Source organism: Sciurus carolinensis, chromosome 2 (genome assembly GCF_902686445.1).
Source record: "Sciurus carolinensis chromosome 2, mSciCar1.2, whole genome shotgun sequence".
Taxonomy (NCBI): Eukaryota; Metazoa; Chordata; class Mammalia; order Rodentia; family Sciuridae; genus Sciurus; species Sciurus carolinensis.
The window spans coordinates 12,748,268-12,765,478 of record NC_062214.1 but is presented as its reverse complement, the minus strand read 5'-3'; the positions used below and the strand labels follow the sequence as shown (position 1 = coordinate 12,765,478).

Sequence of the window (17,211 nt, the reverse complement as noted above, 5' to 3'; positions counted from 1 at the left end):
GGGTCTGAGAGAAAATAATTTATCTGATAAAGTATTTACATCAAAAATAAATATGGAACTCTCAGAATCCAACAGTAGGAAAACTATTCAGTAAAGAAATGGGCAAAAGATTTGAACATATGGACTAGGGAGATAGCTCCGTTAGTAGAGTGCTTGCCTCACAAGCACAAGGCCCTGGGTTCAAGCCCCAGCACTGGGAAAAAAAAAAAGAAGAAGATTTGAACATACTCTTTACCAAAGAAGATTCGGGAATGGCCAGAAAAATCACGTAACCCAGATGCTGAATGTCATTAGTCATTAGAGAGAGGCATGCTGAGTCTATAATAAGACTCCACTGCATCCCCCCAAGAATGGGATTCATTACGGATGGACCACTGGACCATTGCCAAGCTTAGCAGAGATGTGAGCAACAGGAAATCTGGGGGGAAGGAGGTGGGCATGGGCACTGTGCAAAACAGTTCAGCACTTTCTCAGAAAGTTCAACATTACTTTCCGTATGACCCAGCAATCACAGAACTCATAAAAGAAAAAAAAGCTTCTGTCCAAAGACTGATAGGCAAACGTTCATAGCAACTTTTTTTTTTAATTTTTACAGACTGTCTTTTGATTCGTTGTACACAAGGGAGTACAACTTTTCATTCTATGATTGTACACAATGTAGATTCACACCATTCATGTTATCATACATGTACATAGGGTAATGATGTCTGTCTCAGTCCACTATCTTTCTTTACCCCCCACCCCATTTCTCTACACAATCCAAAGTTCCTCCATTCTTCTCTTGCCCTCCCCTCTCATTATGTATCATCATCCACTTATCAGAGAAAACATTCGGCCTTTGATTTTTTTGGACTTGGCTTATTTCACTTAGCATGATATTCTCCAACTTCATGCATTTACCAGCAAATGCCATCATTTTATTCTTCTTTATGGTTGAGTAATATTCCATTGTGTACATATACCACAGTTTCTTTATCCATTCATCAGTTGAAGGGCACCTAGGTTGGTTCTACAATCTAGCTATTGTGATTTGAGCAACTATGAACATTGATATGGCTGCATCACTGTAGTATGCTGATTTTAAGTCCTTTGGGTATAAACCGAGGAGTGGGATAGCTGGGTCAAATGGTAGGTGCATTCGAAGTTTTTTGAGGAATCTCCATACTGCTTTCCAGAGTGGCTGCACCAATTTGCAACTCCACCAGCAATGTATGAGTGTGCCTCTTTCCCCACATCCTCTCCAACACTTATTATTGCTTGTGTTCTTGATAATAGCCATTCTAATTGGAGTTAGAAGAAATCTTAGGTTGGTTTTAATTTGCATTTCTCTAATTACTGGGGTTGATGAGCACTTTTTCATATATTTGTTGATCACCTGTATATCTTCTTCTGTGAAGTGTCTGCCCAGTTCCTTAGCCCACTTATTGATTGGGTTCTTTTTATTTTTGGTGTAAAGTTTTTTAAGGTCTTTTTAAATTTTGGAGATGAGTTCTCTGTCTGAAGTATGTGTGGAAAAGATTTTCTCCCACTCTGTAAGCTCTCTTTTCACATTATTGATAGTTTCCTTTGCTGAGAAAAAGCTTTTTAGTTTGAATCTATCCCACTTATTGTATCTTGCTTTTATTTCTTGCTGTGAGGATCTTGTTAAGGAAGTCTGGTCCTAAGCCTACGTGATGGAGATTTGGGCCTACTTTTTCTTCTGTTTGGGGAAGGGACTCTGGTCTAATTCCTAGATTCTTGATGCATTTTGAGTTGAGTTTTGTACAGGGTGAGAGATAGGGGCTTAATTTCATTTTACTGCATATGGATTTCCAGTTTTACCAGCACCATTTGTTGAAGAGGCTATCTTTATTCCATTGTATGTTTTTGGCACCTTTGTCTAGTATGAGATAACTGTACTTATGTGGGTTTGTCTCTGTGTCCTCTATTCTACCCTTGGTCTACCTGTCTATCCTGGTGCCAGTACCATGCTGTTTTTGTTACTATTGCTCTGTAGTAGAGTTTAAGGTCTGATATTGTGATACCTCCTGCATCACTCTTCCTGCCCAGGATTGCTTAGGCTATTCTGGGTCTCTTGTTCTTCCAGATGAATTTCATGATTGTTTTCTATATTTCTATGAGGAATGTCATAGGGATTTTAATTGGAATTGTGTTAAATCTGTATAGCACCTTTGGAAGTATGTCCATTTTGATAATATTTATTCTGCCTATCCAAGAACACCAGAGATCTTTCCATCTTCTAAGGTTTTCTTTAATGTCTTTCTTTAGTATTCTGTAGTTTTCATTGTAGTAATCTTTCACTTCTTTTGTTAGATTGATTCCCAAGTTTGTTTGTTTGTTTGGTTTTTGAGGCTATTATGAATGGAATAGCTTTCCTAGTTCTCTTTCAGAGGATGCATCATCCCTTATGAATAGAAATGCATTAGATTTATGTGTGTTGACTTTATGTCCTGCTATTTTGCTGAATTCATTTATTAGGTCTAGAAGTTTTCTGGTGGAGTTTTTTGGATCCTCTAAATATGGAATCATGTCATCGGCAAATAGTAACAGCTTGAGTTCTTCTTTTCCTATACGTATCCCTTTAATTTCTTTGGTCTGTCTAATTACTCTGACTAATATTTCAAACATGATGTTGAATAGAAGTGGTGAAAGAGGGCATCTCTGTCTTGTTCCAGTTTTTAGAGGGAATGCCTTCAGTTTTTTTTCCATTAAGAATGATGTTGGGGCTGGGGAGATAGCTCAGTTGGTAGAGTGCTTGCCTTGCAAGCTCAAGGCCCTGGGTTCGATCCCCAGCACCACAAAAAAAAAAAAAAAAAAAATGACGTTGGCCATGGGCTTAGCATAAATGGCCCGCACAATGTTGAGGTACGTTCCTACTATCCCTATTTTTGCTAGCGTTTGAGCATGAAGGTGTGCTGTAGTTTGCCAAACACTTTCTCTGCACTTATTGAAATATCATATGATTCTTAACCTTAAGTCTATTGATGTGATGAATTACATTTATTGATTTCCGGATGTTGAACCAATCTTGTATCCCTGGTATGAACCCCACTTGATCATGGTGCACTATCTTCTTAATATATTTTTGTATGCAATTTTCCAGAATTTCGTTAAGGATGTTTGCATCTATGTTCATCAGAGATATCGGTCTAAAGTTTTCTTTCTTTGATGCGTCTTTGTCTGGTTTTGGTATCAGAATGATACTAGCTTCATAGAATGAATTGAAGGGTTCCCTCCTTTTCTATTTCATGGAATAATTTGAGGAGTATTGGAATTTGTTCTTCTTTGAAGGTCTTGCAGAACTCGGCTGAGAATCCATCTGGTTCCAGGCTTTTCTTGGTTGGTAGGCTTTTGATGGCTTCTTCTATTTCGTTGCTTGAAATTGATCTGTTTAAATTGCTTATGTCCTCCTGATTCAGTTTGGAGGATCATATGTCTCTAGAAATTTGATGATGTCTTCAAGATTTTGTATTTATGGGAGTATGGATTTTCAAAGTACCTTCTCATTATGTTATGTATTTCAGTAGAAATTATCATGATATTTCCTTTTTCATCACAACTTTTAGTAATTTGAGTTTCTTTCTCCTTCTCTTTATTAGTGTGACTAAAGGCTTATCTATTTTGTTCACTGTTTCAAAGAGCCAACTTTTTGTTTTGTCAATTTTTTGAGTTGTTTCTTTTGTTTCAATTTCATTGATTTCAGCTCTGATTTTAAATATTTCCTGTCTTCTACTTTTGGTGTTCTTCTTTTCTACGGTTTTGAGATATAATGTTAGGTCATTTAGTTGTTGACTTTTTATTCTTTTCTTGAATGTGCTCCGTGCAATGAATATTCCTCTTAGTACTGCTTTCATAGTGTCCCAGAGATTTTGATATGTTGTATCATTGTTCTTCTTGACCTCTAAGAATTTTTTTTATCTCCTCCCTGATGTTTTCTGTTATCTATACTTCATTCAATAGCATATTATTTAGTCTCCAGATGTTGAGCAGTTTCTGTTTTTTATTTTATCATTGATTTCTAATTTAATTCCATTTTGATCTGATAGAACACAGGGTAGTATCTCTATTTTTTACTGAGGGCTGCTTTGTGGCACAACATATGGTCTATTTTAGAGAAGGATCCATGTACTGCTGAGAAGAAAGTGTATGCACTCATTGATGGATGGAGTATTCTATATTTGTCTGTTAAGTATAAGTTATTCATTGTGTTATTAAGTTCTGTGGTTTCTTTGTTTAGCTTTTGTTTGGAAGATCTATCCAGTGGTGATAGCGGTGGGTTAAAGTCACCCAGAATTGTATTGCAGTCTATTTGGTTCCTAGAGTTGAGAAGGATTTGTTTGATGTACATGGATGTGCCATTGTTTGGGGCATAAATATTTACGATCATTGTGTGATCGTGATTTATGGTTCCCTTAAGCAGTATGAAATGTCCTTCTTTATCCCTTCTGACTAATTTTGAAGTCCACTTTGTCTGATATAAGGATGGAAATTCCTGCTTTTTTACTGAGTCCTTGTGCATGGTAGATTTTTTTCCCCAGCCTTTCACCTTTAGTCTGTGGATGTCTTTTTCTATGAGATGAGACTCTTGCAGGCAGCACATTGTTGGGTCTTTCTTTATAATCCAATCTGCCAGTCTATGTCTTTTGATTGATGAGTTTAGGCTATTAACATTCAGGGTTATTATTGAGATATGATTTGTATTCCCAGTCATTTGGGCTTAGTTTTGGTTTTTAAGTTGGCTTGGTTTCTCCTTTGAGTGGTTTTTCTCTAAGGTAGTTCCTCCCTTTGCTGACCTCCATTGTTGTTTTTCATTTCCTCCTCATGAAATATTTTGTTGAGAACATTCTGTAGTGCAGGCTTTTATTTGTAAATTCTTTTAACTTTTGTTTATCATGGAAGGATTTTATTTCATCTTCAAATCTGAAGGTTAGTTTTGCTGGGTATAAGATTCTTGGTTGATAACCACGTTCTTTCAGAGCTTGAAATATATCGTTCCAGGCCCTTCTAGCTTTTAGGGTCTGGGTTGAAAAATCTGCTGCTATCCATATTGGTTTCCCCCTATGTGCAATCTGATGCTTTTCTCTCATAGCCTTTAAAATTCTATCTTTATTTTGGATGTTAGGCATTTTCATTAAAATGTGCCTTGGTGTGAATCTGTTGTAATTTTGTACATTTGGTGTTCTGTAAGCCTCTTGTAGTTGATTTTCCATTTCATTCTTCAGGTTTGGGAAATTCTCTGATATTATTTTATTGAACAGATCATTCATTCCTTTGGTTTGTTTCTCTGTGCCTTCCTCAATCCCAATAATTCTTAAATTTGGTCTTTTCATGATATCCCATAGTTCTTAGAGGTTCTGTTCATGATTTCTTACCATCTTCTCTGTTCAGTCAACTTTATTTTGAAGATTATTTTGTCTTCATTGTCTGAGGTTTTGTCTTCCAAGTGATCTAGTCCATTGGTGATGCTTTCCATTGAGTTTTTTATTTGGTTTATTGTTACCTTCACTTCAAGTATTTCTGTTTGATTTTTTTTCAGAATCTCTATCTCTTTGTTGAAATGATCTTTTGCTTCCTGCAGTTGCTTTTTCAACTGCTTATTGGAGTGATCATTCATTGCCTGCACTTGCTCTCTTATCTCATCCTTTGCTTCGCAACTCATTTTAATTATGTATATTCGGAACTCCTTTTCTGACATTTCTTCTAACATGCTGTCATTTGATTCTATTAATATAGAATCTCGATTTGTTTGGAACACTTTCTTCCCTTGTTTTTTCATGTTGTTCACATAGCTTTCCCTCTAGCAGTGCAAATTTGGGGTACTGCAGCCCCTCCACACAGGCTTATAGTAACCCTGAAGGTTTCCAAAACCTCTCTTTTAGGGGAGAGATCAATATTAGCAGCACCCAGTACATATAATATACAGCCCTAAACCAAATAGCCCCTATGAAGATGTTAACAGTATTGTCATAATAAACAGAGAGGAGGAGTTTGATTATTATCTTTGGTATAACAAATTCATTTGCAATAAGGTCTACAGTTTCTAATGGTGGAAAAGAGGATGGGGAGGGGTGTAGGATGTAACTGTTAATGGGATAAGAAAAGAGTACCTAGAAGTACTAGATCATAGGAAGAGTGAAAGTGTAATCAAAAGAAGCTGGTTGTTAGCATGAGAAAAGGGAGAAAGAGACTCTGAGGAAACAGGTAAACAAAAGGAAAATAGCATGAGAAAATTAAAGAAATAAAAACTTAAAATTTTTCAAAAAGAAGAAAAAAAATCTTCACTGTAACAGTCATATACTATTCAAACCTCCCAGTCTTCAGTAGCCTGGTGCATGAGAGGTACCTGACAATGAGCTTCCAGTCCCCAGCAGACGTCTCAGGATGGGATTTGCCCCACCTAAAGATGGCAGCCTCCACTTCCAGGATAATCCAAGATGACTGCACTGGCTTCCAAACGTGTTGGCAAATGGGGAACTGCAGCACAGGGTGCAGGCACTGAGTTCCCGTGGGGCACAGTCAGTTGGGCCGGGGGGTTCCTGCAGGTCCTGGTTGTTGTCCCCAAATGGTGTCAGCCGTGTGTAACCAAACCTGTGGGTACTGTGACAATGGACTTCCAGGCAACAGTAGGCAGCAGGTGATCCATTGACAGTTCACTGGAGATATTCAGGCTGCCAGGGGATGATCGGCAGATGGACCTCAATCTGTGGGTGATGGGTAGGTGAAAGGCAGAAGATGGGCAAGCAAGAGGCAGGCAGACAAGCAAATGGCAGATGATAGGTGGCAGTCAGTGAGCAGTCCACACTCAAAAAGTAGTTGATATGCTGGCAGACAACGGGTGATCGAGGTGGACAAATGGGGTAAACAGCAGGGGATTGATGAGCAGCAAAGACTGCCCACAAAGAAACAGATTTTCCTCTACTTGAAACCCAAGTTTCAGTGACAAGGAATGCAGCCTCCCGCTAGTCCACCATCTTGGATCTCCCTCATAGCAGCTTTATTCCAACCAAAAACTTCAATCAACACAAACGTTCACCAAAGGCAAATGGATAAACAAATTGTGGTATAGTCACACAGAGACAAGCTGCTAACATAAATAACATGGACTGAATCTCAAACAGTTATGCTGACCAGAAAAAAAAAGAAGCCAGACTGTAAAAGAACGCACCCTGTGCTGTGGGATTCCATTTGTTTAAAACCCTAGTGGACGAGTCTAATGGCTAGTGGAGGAAAGAAGATCAGAGGTTTCATGGGGAGCAGGACCAGAGGTGGGATCACAAGAAGACTCAAAATACTCCCCAAATCTAAAACTTTTTGAGGGTCAGAGTCAATCAGATGAGGAATGCTCAACCTGCAAAGTCTATGCAAATATTTCAAAATCTGAAAAGCTCCAAAATCTGAAACACTGTGGTCCCAAGCATTTCAAATACAGAACCTGTACATTAAAAGACAGGAGGAAAGAGAGTTAAGTGACTCTAAGAAAGAAGATTAATTTTGCTCTATCTTGAGAACTTTTGACTCTGACCTTGAACTTGGGCTCTTTGCTGTCCGGAATGTAGAAGTTTGGATAAAGGGGTGCCTGTCCCCAGGCATCCATGCTGATTTGGCTTCACACATCTTATTTTAGACATTTCTTAGGTAGCTGGCATTTACTCCTTTTAAAAATAATGTCTGCCCGGATTGTAATGGGGAAAACAACTATTTTCTAAGCCCCACTACCTTAAGTGAACAAGTGACTCAGGATGGACCTTATTTACATTGCTTTTCAGCATCTGTGAGTTCAGAAGAAATTCTTTCTCCTGCACAAAGTCTTGCTAGCTCAGTGTTTGGGAATCTCTGACGCTATATCCTGAAAATGCGAGGGTGTTGGAGAACACCCGGCCATCTTGACGATCCGAAATCACATCCTTTTTATTATGTCCTCAGTCTGCTAAGAAGTTTTTTTAAACATTAAATAAACAAAGTTGAGTCCCTTGGGTTTTGGGGGGAAATAGTCCTTCCAGGGTAGGAAAAAGAATCAGTTCATTGCCAAGTACTTTTAGACGAAGGCATTTCCCCCTGATGGTCCAAGAACTGGCCGTTGCAGCAGGAGAGAGGGTCTGCAGGATGCATTTACAAGCGACTGTGAAGTAAGAAAGTGGGATGGCAAGTCCCTGAAGGCTCCATGCTGCGTCACAATTCTGTCACTCTTTGATGACAAAGACAGGCCCAGATTTTCTCAGTAATTTGCAGGGTGCAGTAGGCAAGTCTGATCACCTCGCTGAGCCTGAGCCCCTCATGAGTCAAACGGAGATGGCGGAGTGTCATCAACCTCTTGGCTTGTCTGGGGCTACTGGACTGCCCAGGGGCATGAGTGCGGCAGCCTCTCAGCGTGGCCACACCCTGAAGCCCACCCTGAAACCCACCCTGATGAGAAGCAGCAAGTCCCATCCGCCCTGACCCTCCTCGCTGACCCGCGTGGATCTGTGGCTCAAGCCGCATGGGCTCCTGGTGGCCTGACCCGCGCTAGATGCTCCCCACGTGCAATCTCACGGAGTTCCCAGGTCAACAAGTCTCTCGCGATAAAGCTTCGAAGACTTGCTTTAGCAGAGAACCGATCCAGACGCCCATAAGAGGACGTGGGGAGTTCTTCCCGTGTACCCCCATCTACCTCTATTTTATTTTTTTACTGAAATGTTTGTGTATTTTTTCTTTTTTCCATATTTTTATTGGTGCATTATGGTGGTACCCGCGGCTGGGGCCTGTTGGCACACATTCATGCAGCACGCGGTTTTCTGTGGCAGATCTCCTTTGTGGATCCCCCTTCCCTCCCCTCCTCCCTCCACTGGTTTCTTCGCTCTACTTACTGAACTTCCTTTGATTTTTTCATGAGATTCCCCCGTACCTTTCTTTTCCTTCTTCCTCTCTGGTTCCCACCTATGAAAGAAAACATGTGACCCTTGACCTTCTGAGTTTGGCTTATTTTGCTTAACATGATGTTTTTCCAGTTCCATCCATTTTTCCTGCAAATGACATGATTTCATTTTTCTTTATGGCTGAATAAAACTCCATGGTGCACATATGCCATATTTTCTTTATCCACTCATCCATTGATGGACACCTAGGCTGCTTCCGTTGACTCCTGAGCATTGTGCTGCTATATGGCTAGAGTATGCTGAATTTAATTCTTTAGGATAAATACTGAGGAGTGGTATAGCCGGCTCCTATGGTGGTTCTGTGCCTAGTCTTTTTGAGGAACCTTCTGGGAGGACGCTCTTTAAGGTTGACGTGTTAGTCTATTTTTGTTGCTAGAACAAAATCTCTGAGGCAGACTCACTTTACAAAGAAAAAGGTTTTCTTGGCTCACAGTTCTGAGGTTCAAGGGCATGGTGCTGGCTTAGCGCCACTCTCAGGAGGACCTTGGTACTGCAGGTGTCACGCGGGAGGAAGCGATCGCTCCACCGGGCAGGAAGTCAGTCCTTTCGGAGGGCATGTCCCCAGTTGACCTAAGGACCACCCAGTAGGCCCCACCTCTTAAAAACCGCACCTCCTCCCAACACAGCCACCTTGGCGTTCACGCCCCTGATGCATGAACCATTGTGGGGACACTGAAACCACATCCAGACCACAGCAGTAGAAATACTGGATGCCCAGCTGCCTACAATGTGGATTTTCTTCCTCCTGCGAGTCCAGGGCTTCGCGGGCTTCTGGATATAGAGGTGTACACATAAAACTGTGTCCACCATAAACACAGCTCTGCCAGGGGCCCCTCCCCCACGTCCTCCAGATGGCTGGTCAGGTGTCCCCTCGCCCATGAGGCCTTCTTGGACTAGCCCCGTGGAACTGGGTGACCTCTTGGCACCCTCGCCCCGTCCTGATTGATTGCCTGGTCCCCCCGACACTAGACTGGCTTGTTGATTCAGGTGACGTCTCTCTCCTCTCCTTAGACTCTTTAAGTGCTGTGAGAACAGGCCAGGTCCCCCAGCGCCTGAACAGTGCCTGAGTCTCCGGCAGTGGTTGGACGAATGGAAGCTCGTGAGTGCTGCAAGCGGGTCACTGGAGAGCAGCTCAGCTCGCCATCCGGCCTCCGGGTGCCCTGGGCTCTGTGGGCCGGCGTGGCGTTTCCTGGGAGCAGCCCCCGCAGCACTTCTGATTCGTCCACTGCTCCTTGTCTTGCTCCAGGTGAATACAACACACACAATGGACCCTCCACACCAGCCAAAGAGGGGGACACAGACAGGCCGCACCGGGCCGCGGAGGGGAAGCTCCGGGGACGGTCCAAGAGGAGCAGCGACCCCTCCCCGACAGGAGACAGTGAGATCGAGGTAACCCAGACGGCCTGTGTGACTGGTGACTGGCGTATGGGATCTCTCCCTGTGGCCCAAGTGGCGGTGGGCAGGAGGGGGGCAGGTGTTGCCCTTTGGGTTCACGAAGCTCAGCAAGTGGTGCTGGCGAAGACTGGGTCAGCACCAGCAGTTCGGCTGATGGCTCCAACGCCCTGTTTGTACCCCTGTGCTCTCGACGTGGCAGCTGCAAAGCTCGGCCACAAACTCCAACGCTAAGAAATGCCGTCTACACCGCTGCCTTGAACTCGGGATTTCCACCTTGAGCCCTAATCCCACCAGGCTGCTAGAAAATTCCATCTCATTTGGGGGGCTCTCCCCTGCCCCAGAATTGTATGAGAATCCCGGGGTTTAAGTGGTCCCAGAAAACTCCAGAACCTCTACAGTCTGGTGTGGCATCTGCAGGGGTCGTGTGCCGTCCAGCCGCTTGCTGGAGTCTCCATGCTGAACAGTGGGGGGTAGAGATCCTTGTCAAGCCTGAGGAATTCGGAGCACTAGCCACCAGCCTTCGGATGCAGGCAACAGAAGCCAGCTCCGGTTACTTAAGGAAAATACTGGAAGAGAAGGCCATTGACCACTCTTAGGAAGGAAGGAACCAACCCAGGCAGTGCTGAGGAATCGAGGGAACCTGGAAGGTGCTCACTCAGTCCGAGAGCAACTGTTTTAGGTTCTAGTACTGCTTCACCCAGTCTCAGATTCAAGGTGACAGCATCCCGTAGTACCGACTTGGGTCATGTGCTTGCCCTTGATTGACAGCTCCACCAAGACAGCCCACACAGGGGAAAGAAAACCAAAGTGCTCTTCTCAGAAGACCTGGGGCTGAATGCTGGGAGACCCAGACCCTTAAGGACACTTCTGAGGCATTTGGTACTAAGCCAGCATTTGTTAGTCCAGCTACAGTGGTCATTTACAGCAGGTGTCCAGGCTGCTTGTCCTAGAAGGCATTTCATCACACTGGCCTCTGTGATTAGCCAACCTCCTGAGGGACACCAGCCCCTTACTTAGCCCAGGGCCCTGGGCTGCAGAGCCAGGGGAGTCTGCTCTTGCTTTTCCTCTTTTTTGTTATTGAGATGGGGTCTCATCGTGCTGCCCCAGGCTGGCCTCAAACTCAAGCGATCCTCTTGCCTCAGCCTCCCAAGTGCTGGGACTTCAGGCACAGGCTGCTGCACCAGCTTCCCCTCATTGTCTTTTCTATTTTTTTAATTTTGATTCATTGTACACAAATGGGGTACAACTATCGTTTCTCTGGTTGTACCCGAAGTGGAGCCATGCCATTTGCATAATCGTACATGCACACGGGGTAATGATGTTTGTCTCATTCTATTATCTTACCTCCCCCACCCCCATAACATATCACCATCCACTTATCCACCTCCCTTCCCAAATCAGGAGACTGCACAGGCCTTCAGTGGGCTCAGGCCTTTGCAGAAGGCTGAAGGGGGTCAGTTGGCTCCAGGCCACCTTCACCGATGGCCTCCCACATTCCCAAGGGCACCAACTTGGCGTCGCAGAGCCAGAGTCAGCTCGCAGGGCAATGCATACCTTTATATTTCCTCCCCGCAAATATTGGGTCGCCCAGCACTTCTGCTCTTGGTAGGGGACATTGGGAGTGGAGAGACATTTTTCCATGAAACTGAGAAGGGTTGTGGCATGGAAGTTGGGGATTACAGGGTGATATTATTCTGGAAACATCTGCTTCTTGATTCCAGAGTAAGTACCACTGGGAGAGAACAGTCAGAAAGGTGTGAGGCGTGCTTCGCTTCTGGGCTTAATGTCAGCAGGGAGGGCCGCCTGGGTCACACCTCCTAAGTCTTCAGCAGTTCTGCTAATGACTGAGGCCCAGGAGAGAGAAATTATGTCCAAGTGGAAAGAAGGAAAATTCTGAGCATGTATTAGCTAAAATCCTGTGACTGCAGGTGCCAGAAACCAACTTGAGCTACTTAAGTGAAAAAGCAGAATTTCTTTTAAGGATGCAGAGACCCTCCTAGAGCAGGGCAGGGGCACTCCAGAGGACCCACAAGGCCAGGGACGGGCAAGGAGCTGTGTTAGGCCTTCGCTGCCACAAGCCCCAGTGCAGGGACCAGAGTCCCCCAACAAGGGTGTCTCTGCAGTGTCCAAGCACTGGTGCCCCAGCATGGCTGTCCCTGGGCCTCCCCTGACCCTGCTCTACTCTCAGCTGAAATCAGGTCCTGGGAAAGTGTTGGGTTCTCTCTCACCCTCTGTCCTCTCCCTACCAACTAGCCATCTTTGCCCTTCAGATCACATGTCAAAAATGGGCCACCAGCCCCCAAAGACAATGGCTTTCTTTCTAGGCCCCAATTTTAAGTTTCCAGATAAAGATCTGACCCATCGGGGGTTAGAAACCCACTGTGGTCCAAAGTGTGGCAGCTCAGGAACAGATCACCTGCACAACGGCCACCGGGAGCTGAGCCGCGGAGACCCTAGGGCTGGGGGCAGAGATGGAGGTAGAGGACTTGGAGAGGGTGGATGAACCGAGCCTGCATCGACTCTTAAAATACTCCCTGACTTTTAAAAACCCCTGCAGCTAAAATTTCTAAATTAAACGGATTCGCCCATTTCGTTCAGATCAATTAAGAATTAGCATGTTGGAACCTCAGAGGGCTCCTCCTGAGCAGTGGCTGGCAAACACTCCTTAGCATGAGCAGAATAAGAAATACACTCTACCGCGACCCAGCCCATACATACACCTGCGTGCGACTGGCGGGACCGAAAAATTTACAAAACAACCCTCGACTGCGCTGATTGCTTCAGACACCTCTGTACGAGAGGACCTGGCATGCTGGTGTGACTTTTTTATTCTAGATGCTTCTTTGTACTTCTTACGGCATGACCAATGCCATCGTAAATACAGTCCTTGACCTCCAGAGGGTTTTCAAACGTGGCACAGTGGCAGACTGAGTGGCGTATTTGCTCTCCTCTCAACACAGAGACCTAAAAAAAAAGTTCCTTTGTTCTTAAAAATAATGATCAGAAAAATGAGGATAAATAAATGGGATAAATGAGAAGAAAAGGGATTTAATAAACAGAAATGAACTTAGAAGAATTCTGATTGGTTCTGTTGTGAAAATTCAAGGAGATTTTGTATCCATAAAATAAGAAGGGGAGGCTATTGGGAAAGAAATATTCAGAAAGAAAAAGACAGTTATTGGAAATTTTTAGATGACTGCAAGAAAGGTTGAAAAAGAAAGTTTAGGAAATCTCCCAGAAGCCAAGCATGGTGGTGCTCGCCGGTAATCCCAGCGACTTGGGAGGCTGAGGCAGAAGGATCACAAGTTTGAAGCCAGTCTCAGCTATTTGGCCAGGCCCTGAGCAACTTAGCGAGACCCTGTCTCAAAATAAAGAGGTTTAGGGATGTGGCTCAGTGTTCAGTGCCCCTAGATTCAATTCCCAATACCAGAAGAAAAGGCAAAGAACTATCCCAAAACATAGATCAAAAAGACAAAATTATAGAAAATCTTCTTTAAAAGGAAACAATATCAATCTAAAATGTTTAATTTAACGATCAGAAATTCCAGAAAGAGAGAACTATTAAAAAGAAAAAGAAAAAAAAAGATAGGAAGAAATTATTTTGAAGGTAGAAGAAAGTAAAGTTTTTGAGAGCTATCACAAATGTAAGTCATTGGATTAAAAATGTTCAAGTGTTAAACAGTATGAATGAAAAAAGATCACACTAGGTACAACCTTATGAATTTGAGGCTATCAAGGAAAAACAAAATATCTTTATAAACCCTAGAGGAAAACGAAAAGTCAAATCTACAAGGAATCAGTGAACTAAGATTTTCTATCAATGACCACAGACACTAGGAAATAATGAATGATTCCTTCAAAGATCTAGAAGACATGATTTTCCAATTAGAATTCTGTACCCAGAGAAACTAGAGATAATAAAGATAGCGGCTATCCAGGAATTCAGGAAGATTTCTTTCTATGAATCCATTCAGAAAAAGCAACTTAAGGATGTACTCAAGTAAAACAAGGAAGAAAATCAAGAAAGAAAGAGACTTGGAATCCAAGTAACAGTGGATTCAACTCAGAAAGGGAGGTTTCAGAGTGTAAGTTCTGCAGAAAGTTCAAATATAATCGTTTGCCTTCTATCAGAGGATGCACATCTCTGATACAGAAATCTGATACTAACTCTGGGGATGTACATCTTTGCTAGAGAGGGACATTATAATGAAGGTACATCATAGAAAACAAGAAAAAATAAAAATAGTGAATAAAACTCAAACAAAACCAAAAAGTTATACCAGACAAGCTGATTCATAAAATTGACATATGGTCCATTATTTTAAACAGGAAGGAATCCAAGTGAAGGGGACACATATGACCTTGAGAGTAAGAACATGGTCATTAGAGTGGATCTGGGGCTATCAGACTGAAGATATAGAGAATGGACATCCAGAATGTTACTTGGTTGTGTAAAGAATGATCATAAGATATAAATGTTCTTTATTGGTTACCAACTTTTAGAATCAACATGTAGACAGAGCACAAAAGACTTAATTTTAGATATAAAACCAAACTTAGAACTAATTTATCCACATTGACAGTGCAGAAGTAAAGCTAAAGATGAAAGACGTCAGAGAGAGGAGGTGACAGGAGAAAAACTAGGGCCGCCAATATCCATATCTTCCAAGTCGGGTTTCCTGTTTGAGCCCAGGGAGAATGTTCAAAGCTATGGAATTAGAAATAGGAGGATTCACTTAAGGAAAAGATGTAAGGTTCTGGAGAAAGGGAGGAGGTTACCATGAGCCAACCTTCATCTTTCAGACGGCCTAGTCGGGAGACTCTGTCACACTGTTGGCAGATCAGTGAGTACAGAGATGTGATGGAGAGCCACGGAGGTAATCGTCAGATTTGCTCCAAACATATATGGTTAGGAACAGTCGGGCTCACGGTGAGCAGTGAATTAAAATGGTACTATTTCATGTTGTCAAGTGAATCATGTGATTTTCACTGTTGTGTTTGGCCTGAGCTGCTCCTTCTCTGAGTTTTTATGTGGAAGGCAGGAACAGGCTTCTTGGTTCTGGCATCTGTAGGGTTAGGAGCCCAAAGATGGGCCTTCGTGATACATTTACCCAGCTGAGGTTGGATGGGGATTCACCGCGTAGGTGAGTCACATGCTTTCTAACTTCAGGGTGATGTGTTTCAAGATGACTTTTCCTCCAAGGGAATCGATTTCTGCAGACATGAAGTCAGACGCTAGTGAGTCCATGTGTCTCCATTGTCCCCTCTCTCCCTCACAGCGTGTGTTCGTGTGGGACCTGGATGAGACCATAATTATTTTTCACTCCTTACTCACGGGGACGTTCGCATCCAGATACGGGAAGGTAAGAATCCATTCTTTTTCTCTTTTTTTAACCACATAACTTTCCGTCCAGCCAGTTTATCCTGGGAATTGTGGGGGCAGTTCCTCAAGCAGCTTCTCCAACAAAAGCTACCACCTCTTTAGATCTGCCCAAGTTTGAAAATGCCTGTGCATTTTCCCTTGACATGTGAAAATTTAATTAGCTTCCCCTTCTACCGTCCCCCGTGCCTTTTCTTCCAATATATGAAGTGTTGGACAATCTACTTGGTTGCATGCAAGCTGTAATCTTCAGCTGTCCCCTTCCTGAAAGGGCTAGGACACCCTGCAGCCAGAGGCAGCCGTCTTAGCTAGAAAACGAAGTGAGTCAAGGGTTCTCCCTGCTGCTCAGCCGAATGTCTCCAGCAAATAGGTTTTGTTCTTCGGAGACGAAGGAGGGGCATTGTCAACTTCAGCATGGAACTTAGCAATAGCTTTGCAAATGCATGGTGGACAAATCGTGTTGGGGACCCATTCAGTTAGAATTCTGGGCAAGTGCTGTTGGTTGATGGTGGCGAGTGGAAGAGATCTAATGCCCTTAATGATGCAGTAATTAACCAGATTGCTAAAACCTCCCGGGTTCTTTGCCTCCATGCCACGGACTTCTTAACAGCCCCAAGTGATGGATCTGTCATCTCTTTTGGGGGACCCTTGGGGGCAGAAGGGCAGTGCTTACAGGACAGCCTAGTGATCAACTCCTCCGAGGTGAGTGACCCACCGGCAGCTGCTTCCACGCATGGGTGGGAACCGTGATTCTCGCCAGCGCCTGGAAAATATTTCTGTTTCTGTTTAGAGACCAGAAATATGGTTTGACATCACTTCATGGCTTTTCCAGCTGTGTCTGGTTTTTATGGGGGTCACAGCGAGCTGGATGTATAATTAGCAAGATAGATTTATTGTCTGCCATGACGTTGCAAAGGACGTAAAGATGGTGTTGGTGGTGCAGAAATCTCTCGCCGCGTTGGAATGCCGTTAATATGTCCAGCAGGGCCTGTGGGAACCCGGCATGTGTTTTTGGGCTGCGTGCAGCTTGGCAGAGGGTGGCGGCTGAAGGCCCAGCGTGGGCTCCTCAGGCCCCGCAGGCCCTGCAAGCAGGTGGGCTGCCCCCGAGGGGCCACAGTAGTGCAGTGTCCACAAGGCCAGGCTGTCCGTGACTGTCCCACCCACCCCAGTAAAGTCACCCCTACCTGTGCTCCTCTTGTCCTTTGAGGCTGCCCACCATGAAGTTCTGTGGCTCTGCCAACAACCTGCTTCCACGTTGGGCAGGGCCTTGTGACCTGGGGTGTGACCTTTGCACCCATGTCTCACCACCAGTCCTTAAGCCAAATCTGGGGCTCCCTCAAGAAAAGGAAGCCCCGAGCTCCCTGCTGGGCCCATGTCATTCCTCGTTGCCTCTCACCCCTCTCCAACCCCCACCTTATCCCAGCCACCGTCACCTCCAGCTTGACCTCCCATGTGGCCTCCCAGCTTCTACTCTTGCCCCAGACAGAAGGGTCATCCTGAAATACAAGCTTGGTCACGTCACTC

The 17,211-nt window shown here is 44.0% G+C and overlaps 1 protein-coding gene across 1 annotated transcript in view; it reads left to right on the top strand.

Annotated features, from left to right (window-relative positions):
• Positions 1–17,211, top strand: part of Eya2 (EYA transcriptional coactivator and phosphatase 2) — a 160,877-nt gene that overhangs the window by 89,326 nt on the left and 54,340 nt on the right. Inside the window, exons 8-9 of the mRNA XM_047541636.1 lie at positions 10,159–10,301; positions 15,587–15,670. Of these exons, the coding sequence (XP_047397592.1) occupies positions 10,159–10,301; positions 15,587–15,670 (227 nt within the window). The remainder of the gene's footprint in view (positions 1–10,158; positions 10,302–15,586; positions 15,671–17,211) is intronic.